We start from the raw sequence: 20,938 nt of genomic DNA on the forward strand, positions 1-20,938 counted from the left end.
TGATGGTTTTTTTTTTATTCCCTGCAAACATAACTGAAGAAGATGGAATTCAAGTGTGAACTCATGGATTGAATGTCTGATTAGCAAATACTTTCAATTGTGGACTCTTACACAACATTTCATGTGTGTGAAGAGGTAGGTTGTTTTCAATATTGAGCAAACCTGTGGTTGACTGGAGACTTTGATTTCTGAAGGAGTCGGTGGACAAGATTTATTTCAAGGGGACCACGCGTGATCGAGTTTGGTAAATATCATGGTGAGCTTTGCAGCTGCTGTGGTGTTTTGTCGTTAAATGGGATCTTCCTCGTCTGTGATCTTTAACAAAAAAAGTTACACAAACCTCAAAGAAAGAAATATTAAGTTTAGCTCCGGCATCATAGTACACAAACAAACCTCAAAGAAATGCAGCCAATACCAGACAGACCACGAGCAAGCAACGTAGTTTCAAAGAAATGTAAAGAGTTTACCTCTGGCAAAGTACAAAATCCTCGACGATATCCTTTCATTATGGACATAGGTATCCGGTGTTACATCTAATACCTGGCTCAGCATAAGATACAATAAGACAGCCCGAGCAGAGAATCCCAGGGAACAGCGGACCAAGTTTGAGAGAGCAGCTAGTGTGTGTTGTCCAACATCAGGGGAACTGCTGCCGGTTATACGTATCCTCGTGCACGAAGACGGGATTTGCCTGAGCTGGTGGGACCTGAGGATGTGCCATCGCAATGCCCCCTTGGTTTTGGTCCACACCCCAACTTTGTGCATTCTTGGATGACAAGGCAACGTAGTAAACAATGGCAAGGGCGACGCTGGCAAGGGACAGCACCGCCCCACCCGAGAACACTCCGGACTTCACCACGTAGCAGTAGTCTCCAAAATACATCCTTTCTTGACCCCGCTGGTCGTTCAAGGCAGCACCCGTCAACAACAGAAGGAACGCTATTATGAATGAAACCCTGCATTATTATGAGCGTTAAACTTGTTCACTATTTGCATAATCTCATCTTCTATATATGATCTATGTGAAGACTTTGGAACGGCTAATCTCTGCCATATTTGACAGACACCGATAATTAAGTTTCGGTTCAGAAACTTACCAAGAAGCAACGAAAGAGATCAACCCTAGGGTCCAGTTGGTGCCCGATGGATGAGGATGCTTCTTGCAACATATGCACCCGGCTACAGTGTTTATTATCGCCTGCGCCATCATAAGAGCCAATGCTGATATCAGACCCAGCGCTAATGCTGGGCTCTTTGGATACACACATTCATCTCCTGTTGTTGTTTGGACATCAGAAGCCTGCACGGTTGAGAATGAAGTGAATTAACATGTGCACACTATGTTTGCCGCATGAACTTACTACTGCTGGCATCTTATAACAAGTTATGTTGATTGGAAGTTTGAGCACTTTTTATTTGGGCAGTACCAGAGAAATAAGAGAACAATTTAATGGCTCTAGAAAAGTTTACCATAAAAATTGCATCATGGGATATCTAAAAACCGGTAGCTATTACCCTCTTTTCCTTTAACCTCAACCAGTGAGTCTCACAATTTTACTTTGGTTGGCCCTATGGATCATGGTGTGGCTCATCAAACTGGTAATAAGTCATGATATGGTCTCAGCTTGAAATATTGGCAGCATAATGACCTAGCAGGCAATTGGTAGTAGGTAAACATATCGAATTCACCCGTCAAACAGTCTATGCATGATGAGGGTGACCAACCAACTGAAACAGACTAGAAAACAAGAAGAGGGGAGAGATCAAGAACGGAATTATATGCATATCTAATGAAATCATGCATAAAGTACACAGAACATCTCCAATAGTAGGCTGTTCTTTTTCTTCTTTTTTTTCGTAAAATGCTTCTCTCTGGTTCATGATGAGTATCTTTCCAGAGCCATCTGATCAAAAGCTCCGTCTATGAATGATAGCCATAAGACAGCCAAGATCACTATTCCAACTTTAATGCTCCAAATCATTCATCAGCTTTTAGAACAGACAAAAACAACGCTTCCATAGATTACAAGCTATGTAATCGCCATTTAAGTAGCTACATGTTGTTCAATCAAAGTCCAGGGAATATATTACCTGCAATTCCATGATCCTAATGTCGCAATTAACTCATTCTTAATAACAAAGCAACCATTACAATACTAAATCCCTCATCTACTTTCAAGAAGATTAAACTAAAATTAGACTTAAAACGGGGAACAATGTTTTGTGATGGAAGGGTAAATGGCTGTGGATAAAAATAAAACAAAAAATGGTCGAAGAATATTAATAAAAAAAAGAAAGTTTTACATTCGTTAAAAGGAAGTAAAGTAAAAGATATGCCTAACATCGATCCCAACCTCAAAATTTTGACTTCATCATCATCCTACATCATCAGTTTCTTGATCCTCCCAAGCATTCTGAGGAACATTTTCTACAAATCAGCAATACTCTTTTTCCTCCTTACACGTTCAAGAGAATCAAGACTGTTTTGAATCATTTCCTGACCATGCATCCCTTCCAAATTCCGTAGCCACAAGCTTTAAAAACTCTGAACGGTTCCCTCACCCTTAAATTCTTCCAAGAAACTTAGTTTCTTTGAGTACGATACAGAAAATGGTAGCTAAATTGCATTAGTAAAAATGAACAATTCAAACAAAGGCTGTTTTCGACCAAGATTCCTTGATTGATCCTCATCGAGTAGCATTTCTCGAGATCTCTGAACTATAATTGGGTCCAACAAGAAGATGGACTTCGGATATATAATTTGGACAGCTTCCGACATTGGTGAAATCATCACATCACCTTACTTAAATATAGACAAACCATTTGAAAACTACCAAGCATCAAGATCCCGTTCTTAACCACTAAACCCCTTTCAGGAATGCACAATAAGGAAGGGAAAAAACAAGAAAAACACAATAGCCCTTTATCGATTGCACGATCCTAGTCAAACACCCAACTCTGCACCAAAGCAACGACTTCCTGGTCCATTTAGAAGCTAACATGAGACCCAAGTAAGAACAGAACCCCAAGATGAATAATTTACTTGAAGCCATTTTTGACCCCCATCATGTAGCATTGTTTTGAGATCTTCGAACTATAATTGGGTCCAACAAGAAGATGGACTTCAGATATCTAACTTGGACAGCTTCCAACATTGGCGAAATCATCACATCAACTTACTTAAAAATAGGCAAGCATTTGAGAAATTAACCTCCAAATAGACTACTTAACCACTATTACACCACTAACAGGCAGTACATGTTAAAGAGAAGGAAACATCAGGAGAAGTAACAAGATAAAAGACAAAGAAAACACCATCAAGCATCAAGATCACAACTCCTTCCAACAATACACACAAAATGGAGTGAAAAAACAAGTAGCCCTTTGCCTGATTGCACTATCGTAGTCAAAGCCCCAACTCCTACCGAAAATAACAACTTCCCGGTCCATTTATAAGCTAATATCAGATCCAAGAAAGAACAGAAACCAAAATGAATAATTGACCCCCATCAAGTTGCATTGTTTGAGATCTTTGAATTATTATTGGGTGCAACAAGAAGAGGGACTTCAGGAATAGGACATGGACAGCTTCCAACATTTGAGAATCTCTGGGGCATAAGAAATACGTTACCAATCCTACACCACTAATAGAGAACATGTTGAAGAAAGAAGGAAACATCAGGAGAGAAGAAGCATCAAGATCCCATTTCCTCCCATGATACACAAAACCTATAGCTATTTGCCGATTGCACGATCCTAGTCAAAGATCCAACTCAAATAAACATCAGATCCAAGAGGTAACAGAAAGCATGCAGTCGCCGCCAACGAACTCCCTATTCAATAACACCAACGCAAAGAACAAGAAACCGAATCTTGAAGGGAAAACCGAAGGGAGGGGAAAGGTGAGGACCTTAGTCCTGGTGGCCTCGGCTGCAAAGGCGAGCGCCGCGGAGAGGAGCCCCAGGAAGCCCACGGCCACGCAGACCACCATCACTTTCCTCTCCATCGCCCTCGCCCTACCAAAAACCCTCTCTCTCTTTTCCTCCACCTCCTCCTCCTCTTGATCTCCTCTGCACTATGACCAGAGAAAGAAACAGACGGGAGATTCTCCTCTCTCTCTCTCTCTCTCTCTCTCTCTCTCTCTCTCTCTCTCTCTCTCTCTCACATACAGAAATAGACGGTAGCTTCTCCCTTTCTATTGGAGAAAGAAATTGGCGGGAGCTGCTCCTTGTTCTTGAAAGCTCGCTTCGGCTCCTCGCCGTCGACCTCCTCTGCACTACGGCCAGAGCAAGAAATTGAACGAGGGAGCTCCTTCTTGTGCTTGGAAAGGTTCCTTCCCCTCCCTCCCTCCCTCTCTCTCTCTCTCTCTCTCTCTCTCTCTCTCAGGCACACACCGGTGGTTGGGGAGTGTGCAACGATAAAGTAAAAGGGAGTCCAATGTGAACAGAAACAGAACCGTCTCTTCCTTTGTGTCACTATATGACACGCTCGCCTTTTTATTTCGGGTTCCCCCTTGATCGCACGAAAAATAAAGCGGATGATAGCATGATTTCTGATTTTTAACCTTGAGATTCGTGCTACATTTAATAAATAGTTTTTTGTTATTTTATATTTTTTTTAAAAATAATATCTCTAATTTAAAAATATTATAATATTTCGGTCATCATAATAAAGATATTATGAAATAATATAAGTATTCTATATAGACTCTTAATCTTAATTAAATTAATTATAAGTCTAAAAATATGTTATCATATTTCGATCATCATAATAAAAATATAATAAATAAATAAATAAATAAATAAAAAATAGAAGATGTGAAATGATTTTACTTCGAATCTCACGTTGTCCTTTTACGATATGTTATTGGGCTAAAAGTGATCACAAGCAAGTGTGTTCATGTGACACCATATGACCCTTTTCTCTTTGGGAACCTACAAACACCAACTTGTCATTACAAAGTGCATGAACTCACGGCGAGGCTAATCCAACCCCAAACATGACTTTGGAATATTAGGCAATAGTTTATGCCTAATGTGACCTTGCCACATAAAGATTGATTATTATGTGTTGGATTCTGCCTTATTACATATTATATTTTACGTTTGCACCCTATTAGCATCATAATTTATGTACTTAATGTAAGGAACGAAATCGGCACTAAGAGGAGATGAATTAGTACAGCGATAAAAATTATATCGGTTATGAAAATTTCTTGGTACGTTGAAAATCGATTTCGGAAACTTAACTTGAAACACATTCGTAAATGTATTTAAAAGCAATTTCATCAAGATTCGATACTTAAAAATTTTAAGTTACGATCATAATAATTCTAGAAGTGAAACAAAAAATCTTATTTGTCATAATATCGTCATGTACATTGATGAAAAATACAACATGTGATATCACGTATTGGATCGATATAAAAATAATAAGTAAAAAAATAATTTTTAATATCCTTTTTTACCGTGGAATATTAAATTTATTTTTTTTATCGATAAAATTATTAAAAACTAAATAGATGTTAAAATTATTATTTTTTCTATTACTTTCGATCTAACATATGATGTCAAATGTGATTATTTATTTTATTTTTAAATTTATAGAGATCTTATTATAAAATTTTAAATATAAAGCTCGTGATATTAATATAATTACAAGAGTTAATGTATAATTAACCCTTTCTGCAAACCATTTAGTTCCGATGCAACTTGGGGTTGGAATGTTAAAGCAAAGAATTATTATTTAAGTCTGAATGGTCAACTAAAAATTCTTGGTGCAACAAGAAAGTCAAACCCAAAAGGTCAAACTAAAAATCTCACATTTACTTTCTAGAAAGTGAAACCAAAACCTTTTTTTTTATATCAAGTTAAAATGATTTGATAAAATGCATATACATACATACATATATTATAGTTGAATAAGCTTCATTTTGATATGGTTCAGGTTGACCAAGTATTTCTAATAAAATTGACCAAGTCAAAGATAACAAAAATTATTAATATTCAAACTGAAAAAATCGATCTTATTCAATTAGATCGATCTGAATTGTTATTTCGACTACTTACATCACAAAAGTCAAATAAATTGTGAGATTATTTTTTGAGAGTTGATTTATGAGACCCATACATACATACATACACATATTGACAATAGAATGCAAAATGAATATAGAGAATAATTTAATGCATTCATTTCATAGTCAATGCTGATACAATCATTAACTAATAATTGAAGGCTTTCTGGTAATCTGATTTCATCCAAAGAGATTCCTTCCTTTAATTTCATGCAGCAAGTCATCACTCTAACCTAAAAACCCACTAAGCTAAGCTCCAAGTTGATAAGAAGATTCTTTGTTAGGTCATTGTTTTTAAAGGTAATCAAGGATTTTAGGAAGACTAAAATAGATAAGAAGATGACCAATAAGTACTTTGCTCATCAAGATACTTCCTCTCTCTCTCTCTCTCTCAAACTTATGCAAAATTTGTCATAGAAGCTATTCCTCCTTATAAATTTCATATCATTAACCTCAATATAAATCTTCTATATTCCTTCCAACTGAGCTGCTTTGATTCCTTGGAGGATTACTGTAACTCCACTGTATAGAGAGATAGAGAGAGAGAGACAGACATGTAAACCTAATTTTGCCTGAGATACACTAGAGGACAGGAGAAAGAACAAGGGGGAAGGTTGGTGATCTCAATCCCCAACTAGTAAATATCGACAATATTTATCATCGAATTAAGATGTGACGGGTTTTGATAGGACCATTTGTCTTTGATTAAGCTCAGTCCCACTGCAACAATAATGATCGTTCTTTTACGCTAATAATTGAGTTCTAAATGATTCCATATCCGCGGCTGCGGTATTATACTATTCCCACGGTGTAAGTTATACTTCAACTCATGCTGAAAAGAAATGCGGGTTTCGTACGCGAAACTTACACGCGTTGTGACTGGGCAGATTTAGTGAGCCCCACCTGAAACACCGCAGGTGGGTGCCGGATAAGTGTCGCTCGTATTGCTGCGGGTACCATTTATGTAAACTACTTCGGCGGAGCAAGGTATCCACGGCGCCTGGGTATAAACTGCTCGACCGCGCCCCCCTCTCCCCATACCTCTTCGTTCGGCCTCCGTATTGTATTGGTATTGCTTCGCTCTTTTGGTCTTCGGTCACGGCGGGAGGGGAGGATTGGTCTGCTGGAAGACCGCAAGGTGTCGATCTGATTCCGATTAGTGATTTCTCGATGTTGATTTTGCTTCTTCCCATTGCATCTCGGTGTCCTCTTCTCGATCGGCGGCGGCGGTGGTGGCAGTGGTGGTGGATCGAACCCTACGGTCTCGATGGCCCGATTAGGATTAGGAACCTCCAACTGTGTTTTGTGGAGTTTCGGGACTGTGATTTGAAGGGTAATCTAGTGGATCTAAGGAATTTTCGTGATCGAAAGGGGTTTGGTCTCTATGGTTTCATTGCTTCTTGATCCTTCGATGATATCTATGCTGGAGGTGTGGCTATGTTTGTTGATGCCGTTGGTCATCAAGAAAGAGATATAGTTTAATATAAGCATATGTTGATGACTTCATACATGGTTTGTATGCTAAAAAAAACCCATGATCTATATATTACATGATCTGCTTGCTTATACTGATAATTTGTTAGGTGAATATCGTATTCTTTTAAGCATAACGTATGTCCTTGATTTATGGATGCTTTTTGAAGTATGTAATTACCTTGTTACTTTTTAGGTTCAAACTAATGTATGTAAGGTCGAGATTGTTTGTATCTAATCAAGAATAACCACTGTGGTGCATACTGAAATCTCTGTCAATTTAGTCGCTTAATTATTGAGGAAAATTGAATTTTGAGGTTTGCATATCCCTGAAATGGTTTTCAAATGTTTAGCCATACTCCATGAAATAGAAACAGTCAGTTAATGAACATTGTTCTATTCTGGACTTGCGAGCACATCTTTAATCAATATTGAGACAAGCTTTCTCTTAATTTGTATTGGTAAAACTTTTGGTCCCTTTGTTTTGTCAGGTCACCTGATACATGGAGCAAGTGTGTTTTTTGTTACATTCTATTAAGTGCCGAGTTTTATCTCTTGATGGAGTTATTGACTGGAGGCTTTCTGTGCATGGAGCCTTCCTTCTCATCTTTTTCATCAACTGCACATAGAAGCTTGCTACTGTTCTACGACCTTCAAAGGCGGCCATGCAGCTTTTTTTTCTGATGTCGGGGTAGTGTTAATAGTGCAGCCTTGTAAGCTGACTTTGCTGCACGCAAGTTCTTCATGCTATCAACAGCTTTTGGCGTATCCATCTTTCTTTAAGTTGTCAATGCAGCTTAAGTTATCATGATCCTATTGCACAAGGATAACAGTGCTGGTATGATTTAGGAGATGGCTTTCTTATATTTCAGACCTTTTATTTCATACTTTAACCAATGAATTTTGGGCTTTTTTTTTTTAATCTCAGGTGTCATTTCCACCATATCTGATCCTACTTCGTCACCGTTCCATCCATTGGATCTTGTTTTTTGAGTTCCATTGGAGGTCATGTATGCCTTTAATCGAGCATGAATCAACAATGGGTCCTAAATCGGTTAGGTATCTACATAAGTCATGCTTGACTCTTGCACTTATCAAGTGATGACTGATACCATTAATATACTACAGGAAAGATTTTGTTGCTCACACCTTTTGCCTAGTGCAAAGGGATGTAAATGTTTGTCCAGGAACTATACCGACAAGCATTGACAAAATAGTGTTTCTGAGTTAGTCCATCAGGATGATTCTATGCTCCCCCATCGTCTTTGAAGTTTTGCCTAGTGTTTCCTTGTCCTCAGAAGTTCATTTCAATCATAAGTGTTTCATCAGGTGTGAAATATACATTGTGCATAGGCACCCTTCTCTTGAATAAGACAGACTGTAGTGATTATATATTCAGCAAAAGATGGAAAGGTGAGTTTTCTTTTTATATCTGGTGGGATTTTACTGCTAATGTCAGTAAGTTATATTCAATAGGGATTTTTACCTTGGCTGCAGGTACAGGGTAGCCAAGGAAGTCGGAGATGGAACCTTTGGGACTGTTTGGCAAGCAATAAACAAACAAAGTGGTGAAGTGGTATGTATTTTTTGAGAAACTAACATGCCACTACGTTAACCATCTATAACCTTGCTTTGCCTAAGTATCATGGATATGAACAGTACTTTTTGATTATATTTGATTCTCCTTAAATGCATATATTCTTCCACTAGCGGATTTAAAAAAACAGAGCCAAATGCTACAGACTATATCCTTCTTTTGGGGTTGCTGGGGTGTGTGTGTGTGTGGTCGGTTGGTGAGGTTGAGTATGTGGGGAGACTGTTTGTCAGAACTTATTCATTTTGGAATGAAGTTTCTATATTTCATACTGTTAATGCAACTATGGTCACCACCACTAGATTGTTACAGGATGAATGACTTTTGGTATTGACAGGTTGCTATTAAGAAAATGAAAATAAAGTACTACTCCTGGGAAGAATGCTTAAATCTCCGGGAAGTTAAGGTAACTTAAGAACTTAATGTGTGAATGATGCTTTTTCCTCTTTTATAATCTCATGACACACAAAGGATTTAAATATTTTCCAGTCTCTGCGAAGGCTGAACCATCCGAATATCATCAAGCTCAAGGAAGTCATTAGAGAGAATGATACGTTGTACCTAGTGTTCGAGTACATGGTATGTCTCTGTGCTAGCTTTCTTTTTGCTCTCTGAATCTTTTTTGACAGCTGATTTTAATAAACTTTTTTTCTGTCAGGAGTGCAATCTTTATCAACTTATGAAAAAAAGGGGCAAGCCCTTCACAGAGGTTGAAATCCGGAATTGGTGCTTTCAGATATTTCAAGCTCTGGCTTATATGCACCAACGTGGTTATTTCCATCGTGATCTGAAGCCTGGTACTGCACTCATTTTTGGAGATTCTTTCTGATATATGTGTGCTTATTGTTATCTCACTGTTTTTGTCACAGATAGCATACTTTAAATGGAGTCTAACAAGCATGAGTTGTATTTGATTATTTAGCTCAGACTGAAACAGCTTATGTACTTTGGCCATTTATATGAATGTCCTAAGAAAACGGTAGCCTAGCACACAAGGCTCCCATTAATGTGGATTTTTATTAATGTTCTAGGTAGCCCAAATGTTCATACTAGTCTTCACTCCCAAACATTTTCTTTTGGTTTATTATGCTTTTGATTGGTGGACTAGACTTGGATCAGATACATCCTTGAGTAACTTCTTTCCTGGCTTTCCCAACTGCACAAGTCGATTAATTTCATTTGAGCTTTTTATTCCTCTGGCATCTGCTGACCAACAGAGCTATGTCACATTCTGATCGGGATGGCCTTCTGCTAAATAAGATTTGTGTCTTTCTCAGAGAACATACTGGTAACAAAGAACATTCTAAAGATAGCAGATTTTGGCCTTGCTCGTGAAGCCTCTTCAAAGCCACCATTCACAGAATATGTCTCCACACGCTGGTAAGCATGTTTGATTATTCACATATGCTGTCTTACCTTTTCTAAGTTAACTTGGTTCCTTATCATAATTGTGTTATTTGTTGATGATGTAGGTACCGAGCCCCAGAAGTTTTGCTTCAATCTTCTGTTTATGATTTTGCAGTTGGTTAGTGCACTAGAATTGTTTCCTGTTGAATATTAATAATTTTTTTCTGTTATATGCAATTGTGATCAACTTTCATTTCAACTTTAGATATGTGGGCAATGGGAGCTATCATCGCTGAGCTTTTCACACTCTGTCCCCTTTTTCCTGGATCGAGGTACACCAAATGGAAGAAAAAACAATGTGTTGTATTATTTAACATATGAAGTGGTATTAAAGACCCCCTCTACTCATCTCACGATTTACATTTTGGTTATAATATGTATCATACCGAGTGAAAAGAGGTTTTTTCCCCTTAAACAAGTTCGATGTCAAACTTGCAAGCTATGCAGTCAATTCCTCACCACAACATCAGTGAATTTAAGGCCGGAGTTGTTGTTTGCATCCTTTTGAAGTCATCTAATTAACTTGGATTTTTTTTTTTTGTTAAGACCATCATCTGAAGTGTGATTAAGAGCCGTCTCGGTCTTGCTTTCTTTGTCTTGGTTATTGTCGTCTTTTACACTTTTGACAAGCATGGTACATGGGATGAATAATCAGAATTCTACTGCAACTTCATCTTTTTAATATAATGCTTATGTAGCTTATTTGGCTTATCATTCAGTGAGGCAGATGAGATCTACAAAATTTGCAGCGTCATTGGACCTCCTAATAGGAACTCCTGGGCTAAAGGATTGCAACTTGCAGATGCTATTAAATTTCAGTTCCCACAGGTTGTATGTTGCTTCATTACATGTTCCAATCTGTATATGCCTTTTGTTATTTTCAGTGTTATTGGTAAAAATCAGTGATCAGCATGCTCAGAAATATTTCCTTTTGATTTTGATGTCATAAAAATAATTGAAGCTCATTTTCTCTCCCTCTATGTCAGTTAGCGAGTGTTCCTCTTTCTCTGCTAATTCCTTCAGCCAGCCAGGATGCAGTAAACCTCATCTCGGTAAGCCTGATCTCAGATAAGTCTGCATTTAAGAGTGAATGTAGGCATGAGATATGAGTTCCTTCAAAGATGTTCAGTTAGGGTTATAATTTGTTTACTTTTATTTGACAGTCTCTTTGTTCTTGGGATCCCAGTAGAAGGCCCACATCTGTAGAGGTCCTTCAACATTCTTTCTTCCAGGTTATATGTTGTAAATTGCTCATCTTGAACATGATTCATTCAGACGGGTACAAGTACAAAAGTAGGTTCTGACACATTTGTCACAATATGACAGCCGTGCTTCTACATCCCACCATCCCCTCGTGTTAGGTTATCAGTGGGAGCACCAAAAACATCTCCATCTGGTTTTCTCTTCTTCTTTCTCTACCTTTTTCACTTTTGTTGTCACTATTACGACAATGCAACTCTCTTGAACTAATTCGTACTCTGTACTACTAGTTATCATGAAAGGAGTTTTAGAATCAGAGGCTGCTAGAAGATATTCTCTGGAAGTTTTGTCCAATGTAAGAATGTCGAGCAATTTATCATTTGCAAATGTAAATGAGTCCTCAAGGACAGGTGATTTTTTTTCTTTGTTCTTTTTCTTTTTTGTTCAGGGTTAATCCATCCGATCATGTTACTCAATGGATTTGCCCTTCCAAAATATTTCCGTTAACCATGTTTGTCATGTGGCAGGTGTTCAAAGGAATATCAAGATGAGTCACCAGGTAGAGAGTATTTTAATTGCCACCTTATATAAGAATATATTTTTTAAGTTTAGTCTCTGATCCCTTCTAATTGTAATTACAGGAAAACAAGAATGAAAGATTTGATACAAATGATATTAAACCATATAGACATCAACCAGCTGCAAGAAACACTCCTGGTATGTTTTCATGGTTTTAATTTCCGACATTTCTTTTCCTATTATCTTTGTGCTCGACTTGGATGAGTTGGTAAAGCATTATATTAATTGTTTATTACCCAGAGAATAATTTTTTTTCTGTTTTTATTAAAAATTCTATTTTTATGCCAGGATATTCCCGAATGACTTGTAATGTGGTTGAGAAACTGGCTCACTTGACGGTGAGTCCAAACAGAGATTCACATATTGCTGGGAAAGCACCAAATCTGAACCTGCGTCCAGCGAGGGAGCCATCTCAGCTAGTGACACAGCCTCCTGCCTTGAAATCTGGTATATGGCACGGGCGCACTGCTTTACTTGGCCGACCTAATGATATTCCAGCAGCTGGATGCTACCATGCAAGAAAAGTTGCAGGCTAAGGACTTGTACTGCCCTACAATAAAAGTCAAAGCTAAGAACTTGTTTGGTTTATTACACAAAAATTTCTTCGTGTTGTTGGTCGACGACGTTTGACTACGGTTGCTTATTACGACATATGATATTTTTTATATGTGATATTTCTTAGCTATTCAAGGCTCAAATCTATAAAACATTGCTGTTCTACCAATGATACTGTAGAATATTTCTCTTTATTATTGGATAATCTCAGAAAATCCTTTTGCCCTTTCTATTTTAACTATCCAATTTTTAGATCTTTCCATCTGATTGATCGCTATTTGTCAAATAATCTTCATATTTCATAACAGCTTTTTAATGTTTTATTTTTAGTCATTTTTAATTATCTTTAATCTACCTTTTTACTATTAACATGTGTTTTCTATTTCAACTGTCGCTAAGATCTTATAATTTTAGATGTTCTTTAATTTTTATTCTATAATTAAGTTTTTTATATTTGACATTTTATTTTTATTTTTTATTTCTATCGTTGTCCCTTTTTTTTTAACCTTTGTTTGCTTTCTACGTCCTATTTTTTAAAGTTTAGTTTTTTGTTTTCCATGAATAGGATCAAAGTGAGATGAGAAGGGAAGGAGTTAATTTCAATATTATTTAGTGGATATTAATTTTCTAGGACAGTACAAACGATTTGTTTTTCTCTTTTTAAAACTTTGGTAAAAAAATATTTAGCCTTTGAAGCAGAGAGATTTTCAGATAATTTTCATTTAAAATTATTTTTAAATTAACTAATTGATTATCGTTTTTTAAAAAAGACTTATTTGTAGAATAAATTTTGATAATAAAATGATATTTTTGGGTGAATTTTTGATAAAAATCTCGAAGTTTGAAAATTTGTTACAGCAGCTTAACTTGTGTTTGAATATTTAGCCTTTGTTTGCTTGTTACAGCAGTTCGAAAAATCGCTTTTTGAACATTCCATGATTCTCCCTTAGTAGTTTGAACCTTCATGCATATGTTGGTCCTGTTGGTTGCTCTCTCTATTCTCTCCCGATTGCTTTTACCTTTATGCACAAAGCTAACCTCATCGATCGTCCCTCTTTATACGCGAGCTAATCCTATCAATCACTTCCCTTCGCATGTGTGATGCCCTTAAGATTCGACTAGGACTAGTGTACGTGTCCATGCTCATGCCCACGATACCTCCGAAGATAAAGGCAAAATAAATTTTTTACGTGGCCAAAGGTGTTTTGCGAAATTTTTTTAAAGTTGGGCGTTCTACTGAAAATTCTCAAACTTTGGTTTTTTTTTTCGAAAATTCGTTTTTTTAAAAATTAAATTTCTTAAGTGAATAATATTTGCAATTTTCGGGCATCACCGGTTGCCAACTCATGCACCACATGGTTCGTGGACCCGCAACCGTAGCCGTAACCGGACTTGTTTCGAGCAGGTGGGCGTGAGAGTCGCTGTGCTACTTATCTGTCTCCTCCAAACCAGCAAACACAATTTCTCACCACAGTATGCCCAAAAGACTCCATGACGGCATCTCAAGTGCTTCGTGTAGGCCGTACGGCGCCTCAATGTACACAGCGAATCACACCAAAACTTTCGGTACCCCTTTATATGTATATATATACGTTGTGGGTGGCTCCGAGACAAAAAGCTAGCGAGGAAGAAACGAAGAGTTCGATCGCGGGATCAGATCCGGTCCGATCCGCCATGAGCCTCTTCGGTCTCGGAAGGTACCTCTCGATCGCTCCACGCCTCGTCTGTCTCTTTGATTCGTTGTAGTTCGTGGGATTTATTGTTATATGTTCTTTCACTTCGATCGCTTTCCTTTTCAACTTTTTTTTTTCCCCCAATTCCCTCGTCGCATCTTATGCTGGGCAGTTAAAAGGGATTATATGTTCTTTCTTGGATGACCTCGTCATAATTTTTGGATCTTTGGTAATTGTTATTGATGGAGGTCCGGTATTGATGGCCTGGCCCCAAATTCGTGCGGCGAAAACGTGTTTAGATGCTCCGCTCGTTTGCTAATAATGTGGTTGATAAATTCACACTAGTTTTGAGTCGAAATTTAGTTATCAGGGTGAGGTCTTTCCATTTGGGGACTCTAAGAAGATCGTGGAAAGCTCCGTGCAAATCCCTTCGTCAAATTTATGGTATAACCGCTTGAACTTGGATGCTTGATCAGTAAAATAAGGAACAGCCTCTAGAAATTCATAAAAAAATCAGCGCGAATGTACTGGGAATGGGGTGATGGTGTGTTATGTTTTTTGGTCCTTAATTGAAAGGAATTTGATTGTTGGCATAATTCTTAGATGAAAATTCTGCAAATAACATGTTCTTGGTTGGCCATGTGATATGCTTTGGAATTGGATGCTCAACACTCAATAGTCAGCTAAACAACCAGTATCTTCTCTGTCGCAGATGTGATTATAATTGTTGCTATTTTTTATCTGAAACAAGAAGCTTGAATTATGTCCTCTGGCATGAAACATGACAAAATGATGGTTGGCTTAGGAAAAGATATCTTGGAGGAGTTCTTAACAAGATTGCTAACTTTTAACCTCAGCTGATATCAAGAAGTATATGAGTAGCTTTTAGCTGGATCATGCATTTCAGATAAGTGTGTGATGGCTAATAGCAAAATAGATGACAAGGATATGTGATTCTCATTTAATGCCTAAAGTATTACGGGATTGGATTTGAAGACTTAAATACACATTCTTGATGTCCTGTCACTGTTCAAAATAAATATTGACATGAAGTTTTATGGGAAGTTTGTTTGAACTTCATTTTTCAGATTTTTATTTTTCATCATTGAATATTTAGCAACTCTGGTAGTTTAAGCCTCACTGGGCCTAATTTTGCAATTAATTACTTGGTCAATGAAAATTCGTCTGCAACGAATCACTCGATCAAAATAATTTAAAATAATATCGGTGATCTGGGACTAGCAGGTCCCTCTACATCATCAAGGCCTCTTTAGTGAAGAAAGCTTCATCAATATGTAGTCACCTTTCTGAAGGATGGTTCATCTTTCCTATGCATTTAAGAATGATCTGCAGTGAACATGGTGCATAAGGATAAAATAGTCACAATAAAATGTGAAAGTGCGAGATGAAGACGTTGGTATAATATGTGCTAATGTCAGGTTTGAAATATTAATGAAGGAATTATTGTTGAATGGAATCAATGAGAAAATATACTGTTGTTACTTTTTAACGAAAAGCCCTCCAAACACTTGTTTTAACTAATAATGAATGTTGAGTTCCTAAACCTTGACAAATTAGCCCACAACGCAAATTTTTTTTATAATAATGACGGCGTACATGATTTTTGGTCAAGTTTGGTTGGCTTCTAGGAGAAAGCAGTTGTTTCTATTAAATCTCCCTGAAACTGGCCAAAACCAGCAAGAACAGCGGAAACCAACTGAAACGAGCTGTTTTACGGATACTGGAAAATGATGATTAAATCACAAAAGTAAGTTGAGTTGTTTTTGTGGCACTGGCGGCAACCACAATTTTTTAGGTACACTAGAAGTATTAGGATCCCTTGTGTGAGGGGTTCTGTTGAAAGCATATGGAACTGTGGTAACATATAATTATCTCATCAAATTCTTTCTGTCCCTTATATTAATTTGTTCTTTTTCAGGAACCAGAGGACATTTCGGCCTAAAAAGAGTGCACCATCTGGCAGTAAGGTAGTCTATCACTGTGTTATCTGTTTAATTCTTGAATTATACGAAGATGAACATTACCTTTTTGTAGGACTAAACAATATGTTAGAAGTCTCTCCTTTTTAAGTTAATTCCACTAAAATTCATTTTTTTTCCATTCTATCCAAGTATTCATTGTGTATCCTCAGACAATTTCAGACAGTTAATCTTTTGGCCTGTTAGGATGCTTCAACTCCCTATCCAAGTGCATCTCCCAGGGAAAGAAAATTTCAGTTGAAAGCGAGAAGGGAATGACTCAGAGAGGTGGAAGAACACACTAATCAGTAATTAAAACTTTTACTAGGCAAGAATTCCACATAAATGGTTTTGCTGTCCTTCTAGAAAACGATTCTTAAATGAAAATAACCTTTCTAAATGTAGGGCTAAGGTTTTGTGCGTGTGCATCCAGTTGTCCTTTCTTAGGCTCCTGTCTCTCCAGTACCTCTCTTTTGCTTATCTATATGCTCCAAACCATGGTTTTAGACAATGTGGTGTGCGGACCATTCCGGTTGAATATCATAATGGTATAATAAGGTATTGATTGTACCTACTTGTTAACTATTCCTTTAGTATTTCTTATTGATGCACCGAGGTGTATCAAGGAATACTATACCATACTGGTCCATGTCAATCAGTGGGTCTGACTAGATTCTAAGACAGAATGGTGCTGGTATGAAAACCTTGCTTCAGCAATGATAAGACATTAGACAACTTTCTAACTCAGTACAGGACCTTTGGTTTGTGATATCTGAAGGAATATTTTATTAAGATTCTGGGAGAACTATGGACAAAATAAGGAATGTTCCTCCATTAATGCTTGTCTTTTACATCTGCAGGGTGCCCAACTCCGGAAACACATTGATGCAACTCTGGGTAGTGGAAACCTAAGGGAAGCAGTAAGACTCCCACCTGGGGAGGATTTGAATGAGTGGCTTGCAGTCAATAGTAATGTTCTTTTTACTTAATGATGCTTCTAAGCATAGGTTCCATTTTTTGCTGTTCTTTTTAGTTTTTTGGATGTGTTGAAATTGACTAGTTGCTATTTCTGAAGTTAAGTTACTGTGTCAGAATATGATGGTGTGATACTGTAGATCTGTAATGTGTCAAAAGAAAGTTGCTTCCAGTCGAATTTAGGTCATGTTTCTTCAATTTGATGCAGGTGATGAGGCTAATACTTCGATTTTTATTTTCAGCTGTTGATTTCTTCAATCAGGTGAATCTGCTTTATGGCACACTAGCAGAATTCTGCACACCTGAGAATTGTCCTACAATGACCGCAGGTCCAAAGTATGCTATGTAACACATAAGATTGTGCTTAAGTTGTTGAAAATTCATGCAAACTCTATCAGTAAGTAATGTTGTAAAGTAGGCTTATGAGTATCCTGCACATTGTAGTTCGATATATTTGACTGAAAGCATTGAATACTTGACCAAATTATGTAGTTGCATATTCCATTAAAAACATCACAATACAGTTCTTTTAACTTTAGTATGGTTTACGGTAAGCTTAGAGAGTGAAAATGGGATATCTTATGAAAATATTGGTTATATAAGCTTCTTTTCTTTATTCATTTTGTATATTATGTGCCTGTTCTTGCAATATCTTGTCATCTTCTTGAATAAGTCTTCCAGTAAAAGGATACTTATCAACTAGTTTGTAAGATCTGGCTTCTTACACTGGCCTGCCTTACCATCTTTTTCTTTTCTTCACCTTGATGTACTTCTTTTCAACTAACATTAATAATTTTTTTGTGACAATTAACAGTTCTATACCATTTTGCAAAGTATTCACAAACATAACTGATGTTGTGGCAGTTTGGTTACAAACTTCTATCTGATAGCATTACAATCTTGTATCCCGATCTTAGGCATCTTGTCAAAGGTTACATATGGTGTTTCCTTTTCCCTTCAAAGGTTTTTCTCAGATACAAATAAGTAAAAATTTGCAATATCCAACTAATTTGGGAAGGAAATCTTACATTATTGATCATGCGTCATTTTAGGTAACATCTCCAGCAGTCAATGCAACCAAAATGGTGCATTGTTCATGTTGGATAAGAACTTATCCCTGTCCCTTTTCTTAACCTTGAATCTGTAGCTTTCTCCAACTCCATGGTTGATTTATGTCGTTTGAAAGAAATTTAAACATATTCTTGAATATTTTGCCACTACTGAATAATTGCTATTTATGCTTTCTTAGAATATGCTATACTTACTCCCGGCAAAGCCTCCTAGACAAGGCACTGCAAGCAAGCTGGTCAAGGCACCCTTAAATCTGCTCATGTTTCTCTATTAATAGATTGTGATTTTAAATATGAGTATCAATATTTTAGTTCACTATCATCAGATAAAAGCTTAATAAAACATTACATTTGTGCCCACTTTAGTGCTGCCTGGTTGTCTAGTTGCTTTAGCATATACCTGTCTCGTTATTTGAGTACACTTAAATACGTAGGTATGAGTATCGATGGGCAGACGGTGTACAAATAAAGAAGCCTATTGAAGTCTCAGCACCAAAGTACGTGGAGTACTTGATGGAATGGATTGAAGTTCAGCTTGATGATGAGTCTATATTTCCTCAAAAGCTAGGTAGGGGCTGTTGATATAAATGAATTGCATTCTTCTCTCCTACGTGCACCTACTTGTTTGCACATCTGGTCTCTGTCTTGCAGGTACACCTTTCCCTCCAAACTTTAAAGAAGTTGTAAAGACAATATTCAAGCGCTTGTTCCGCGTCTATGCCCACATATACCACTCACATTTTCAGAAGATTGTCAGCCTCAAGGAAGAGGCGCATCTTAATACGTGCTTCAAGCATTTCATTCTTTTCACTTATGTAAGCACTTTCTATTCTTGTAGCCATTTGTACTTGATGCATCTTTATGTTACCTTTTTGATATTCCCATTTTGCGTAAGAGCTTTTCAGTATTTTGTTCCTACCACTCTATTCGTTAGGGCAAACTCAAATAACTAAGTGATTTAGACATTCTGGATATTATCCGTTTTCTTCTGGAGATATTTATCAATAAACCAGTAAACCTCCATAATGAAACTAATAAGTGGCTGATTATCAGTCCTTATATGACAGTCCATCTTGTCCAAATCTCCTGTATATAAACATTTTAATCTTCCATGCTGTTATGAGCCTGATGGCAAAGAATCATGAGGGCATAACGTGATCTGTATTGGTTTTTATTTTTTTGAAAATTAGTTCCCTTTTTTCCATGAGATATAACATAGATCAACTGGTCTGGTTATCTTCATTCGTTCTTACTGGTTTTTAAGATGGATATGGACCTGTACCTAGGTTGATAGATATATTTTAGGATATTTTAACATTTCTCATTAATTTGCATGGTACCATTGGATTGGTAGAGAATTTGCCTTACTAATAGCTTCTAAATGTGTACCTTAAATGCCTCAAGATTCATTGGCCTCATGCAGAATGGTACAGAATTTGCTTAACATTTTTACGATAAGGGTCTCATCCCCTTTTCATGTCTGCCTTGTCTACAGTTCTCATCAAAGCAATACATTTGAACAACTTCTTGTGGGAATGTGTTGCTGACATCTTCATGTGATTGTGATGCAGGAGTTTGGCTTGATCGACAAGAAGGAACTTGCCCCACTTCAGGAGCTGATAGAATCCATCAATGTTCCATATTAAGCCTGTCTATTCAGAGACATCCGCAGTACTTCTGATCTTGAAAACTGTCATCGTCATCTTAAATCTTAGTTCGCTGCTTGGTTTCCTTCTATTTACTTGTATGCTGATACAGTGGGGTGTATTCGTGTATTAATGTATTGGTGAATAAATGCCAAGGATGATTACATAGCTTGTGTCTTCACAAGGCTGATGTATATTGTTTGTCGAATTGGTTCAGATGCTCTCGAAGCATCGGACTAATATCTTTGCTGGCCTAGAAGACAAGACTACTAGGTGATTAGAAGTTGCCTAAGGAGACACCACATGAAATGCCAGTTCTCATAATTTAGAGGACCATTTTGGCCTAATATCTATCGTTGATGGTTAATGTGAATTAGGATGTGACATTTGGGTTTTCTTTTTGATCCAATAATAATATGTAAATCTTGTGGTTGAAGCTGTAACCTCGTGGAGTTAAAGATGCATGCCACCTTTTTGATGCTTCGATGCAGTCGATTCGTATTCTGTTGGGAACTCTGTATACCATTTTTTGCTCTGTTTCGAACGCTTCCTCTCTCTTCCCTCTTTTTATTCTAATAAACCGAATAATTACGCGCGTTTCGTACCAACTGAAATCCACATGAGAAACATATACCGTAGCGACGAGTGGATCCCACCGAGGCCAGGTGGGCCCACCTAATCCGACGGTGCTGGAACGATCTCATTCCACTC

The 20,938-nt window shown here is 37.3% G+C and overlaps 3 protein-coding genes across 7 annotated transcripts; 2 read left to right on the forward strand and 1 right to left on the reverse strand.

The window, feature by feature from the left end:
• Positions 1 to 442: 442 nt before the first annotated feature.
• LOC135678294 (protein MODIFYING WALL LIGNIN-2-like) lies at positions 443 to 4,351 on the reverse strand. The gene is made up of 3 exons (XM_065190906.1): positions 3,911 to 4,351; positions 1,098 to 1,300; positions 443 to 956 (listed from the first exon to the last, which is right to left on the reverse strand). The coding sequence occupies exons 1-3, from the start codon at positions 4,004 to 4,006 to the stop codon at positions 638 to 640; spliced, it is 618 nt and encodes a 205-aa protein (XP_065046978.1). The 5' UTR covers positions 4,007 to 4,351; the 3' UTR covers positions 443 to 637.
• A 2,739-nt stretch (positions 4,352 to 7,090) lies between these two features.
• On the forward strand, positions 7,091 to 13,053 carry LOC135678295 (cyclin-dependent kinase F-4-like). Of its 5 annotated transcripts, none has more exons than XM_065190910.1 (19): positions 7,091 to 7,214; positions 8,041 to 8,387; positions 8,478 to 8,608; positions 8,678 to 8,962; positions 9,047 to 9,125; positions 9,481 to 9,549; positions 9,633 to 9,722; positions 9,802 to 9,940; positions 10,421 to 10,523; positions 10,616 to 10,668; positions 10,756 to 10,822; positions 11,270 to 11,378; positions 11,537 to 11,602; positions 11,714 to 11,782; positions 11,877 to 11,946; positions 12,041 to 12,160; positions 12,278 to 12,309; positions 12,392 to 12,467; positions 12,618 to 13,053. In XM_065190910.1, exons 4-19 carry the CDS (start codon positions 8,955 to 8,957, stop codon positions 12,863 to 12,865), a joined length of 1,398 nt encoding a protein of 465 aa, XP_065046982.1. In that variant the 5' UTR covers positions 7,091 to 7,214; positions 8,041 to 8,387; positions 8,478 to 8,608; positions 8,678 to 8,954; the 3' UTR covers positions 12,866 to 13,053. The 5 variants fall into 5 exon arrangements, with proteins under 5 accessions (XP_065046982.1, XP_065046983.1, XP_065046979.1 ...); XM_065190911.1 differs by having other exon boundaries at positions 8,478 to 8,603; XM_065190907.1 differs by having other exon boundaries at positions 8,478 to 8,962.
• Positions 13,054 to 14,467: 1,414 nt separating this feature from the next.
• Positions 14,468 to 20,670, forward strand: LOC103990609 (MOB kinase activator-like 1A). The gene is made up of 7 exons (XM_009409811.3): positions 14,468 to 14,581; positions 16,497 to 16,545; positions 17,397 to 17,505; positions 17,754 to 17,847; positions 19,016 to 19,149; positions 19,233 to 19,396; positions 20,153 to 20,670. The coding sequence occupies exons 1-7, from the start codon at positions 14,559 to 14,561 to the stop codon at positions 20,225 to 20,227; spliced, it is 648 nt and encodes a 215-aa protein (XP_009408086.1). The 5' UTR covers positions 14,468 to 14,558; the 3' UTR covers positions 20,228 to 20,670.
• Positions 20,671 to 20,938: the final 268 nt, after the last annotated feature.

The sequence above is a fragment of the Musa acuminata genome, chromosome BXJ1-7, assembly GCF_036884655.1.
Source record: "Musa acuminata AAA Group cultivar baxijiao chromosome BXJ1-7, Cavendish_Baxijiao_AAA, whole genome shotgun sequence".
NCBI lineage: Eukaryota > Viridiplantae > Streptophyta > Magnoliopsida > Zingiberales > Musaceae > Musa > Musa acuminata.

Excerpts from the sequence above, each read along its gene's own strand:
- LOC135678294 (XM_065190906.1), bottom strand. The coding sequence starts at position 4,006 with ATGGAGAGGAAAGTGATGGTGGTCTGCGTGGCCGTGGGCTTCCTGGGG. Across the intron at positions 1,301-3,910 it reads CCGAGGCCACCAGGACTAAG|GCTTCTGATGTCCAAACAAC; the intron begins GTCCTCACCTTT and ends TCAACCGTGCAG. Across the intron at positions 957-1,097 it reads ATCTCTTTCGTTGCTTCTTG|GGTTTCATTCATAATAGCGT; the intron begins GTAAGTTTCTGA and ends ATAATAATGCAG.
- LOC135678295 (XM_065190907.1), top strand. Across the intron at positions 11,783-11,876 it reads TTCAACATTCTTTCTTCCAG|CCGTGCTTCTACATCCCACC; the intron begins GTTATATGTTGT and ends ACAATATGACAG. Across the intron at positions 12,468-12,617 it reads AGCTGCAAGAAACACTCCTG|GATATTCCCGAATGACTTGT; the intron begins GTATGTTTTCAT and ends TTTTTATGCCAG.
- LOC103990609 (XM_009409811.3), top strand. The coding sequence starts at position 14,559 with ATGAGCCTCTTCGGTCTCGGAAG. Across the intron at positions 14,582-16,496 it reads AGCCTCTTCGGTCTCGGAAG|GAACCAGAGGACATTTCGGC; the intron begins GTACCTCTCGAT and ends GTTCTTTTTCAG. Across the intron at positions 17,848-19,015 it reads ACAATGACCGCAGGTCCAAA|GTATGAGTATCGATGGGCAG; the intron begins GTATGCTATGTA and ends TTAAATACGTAG.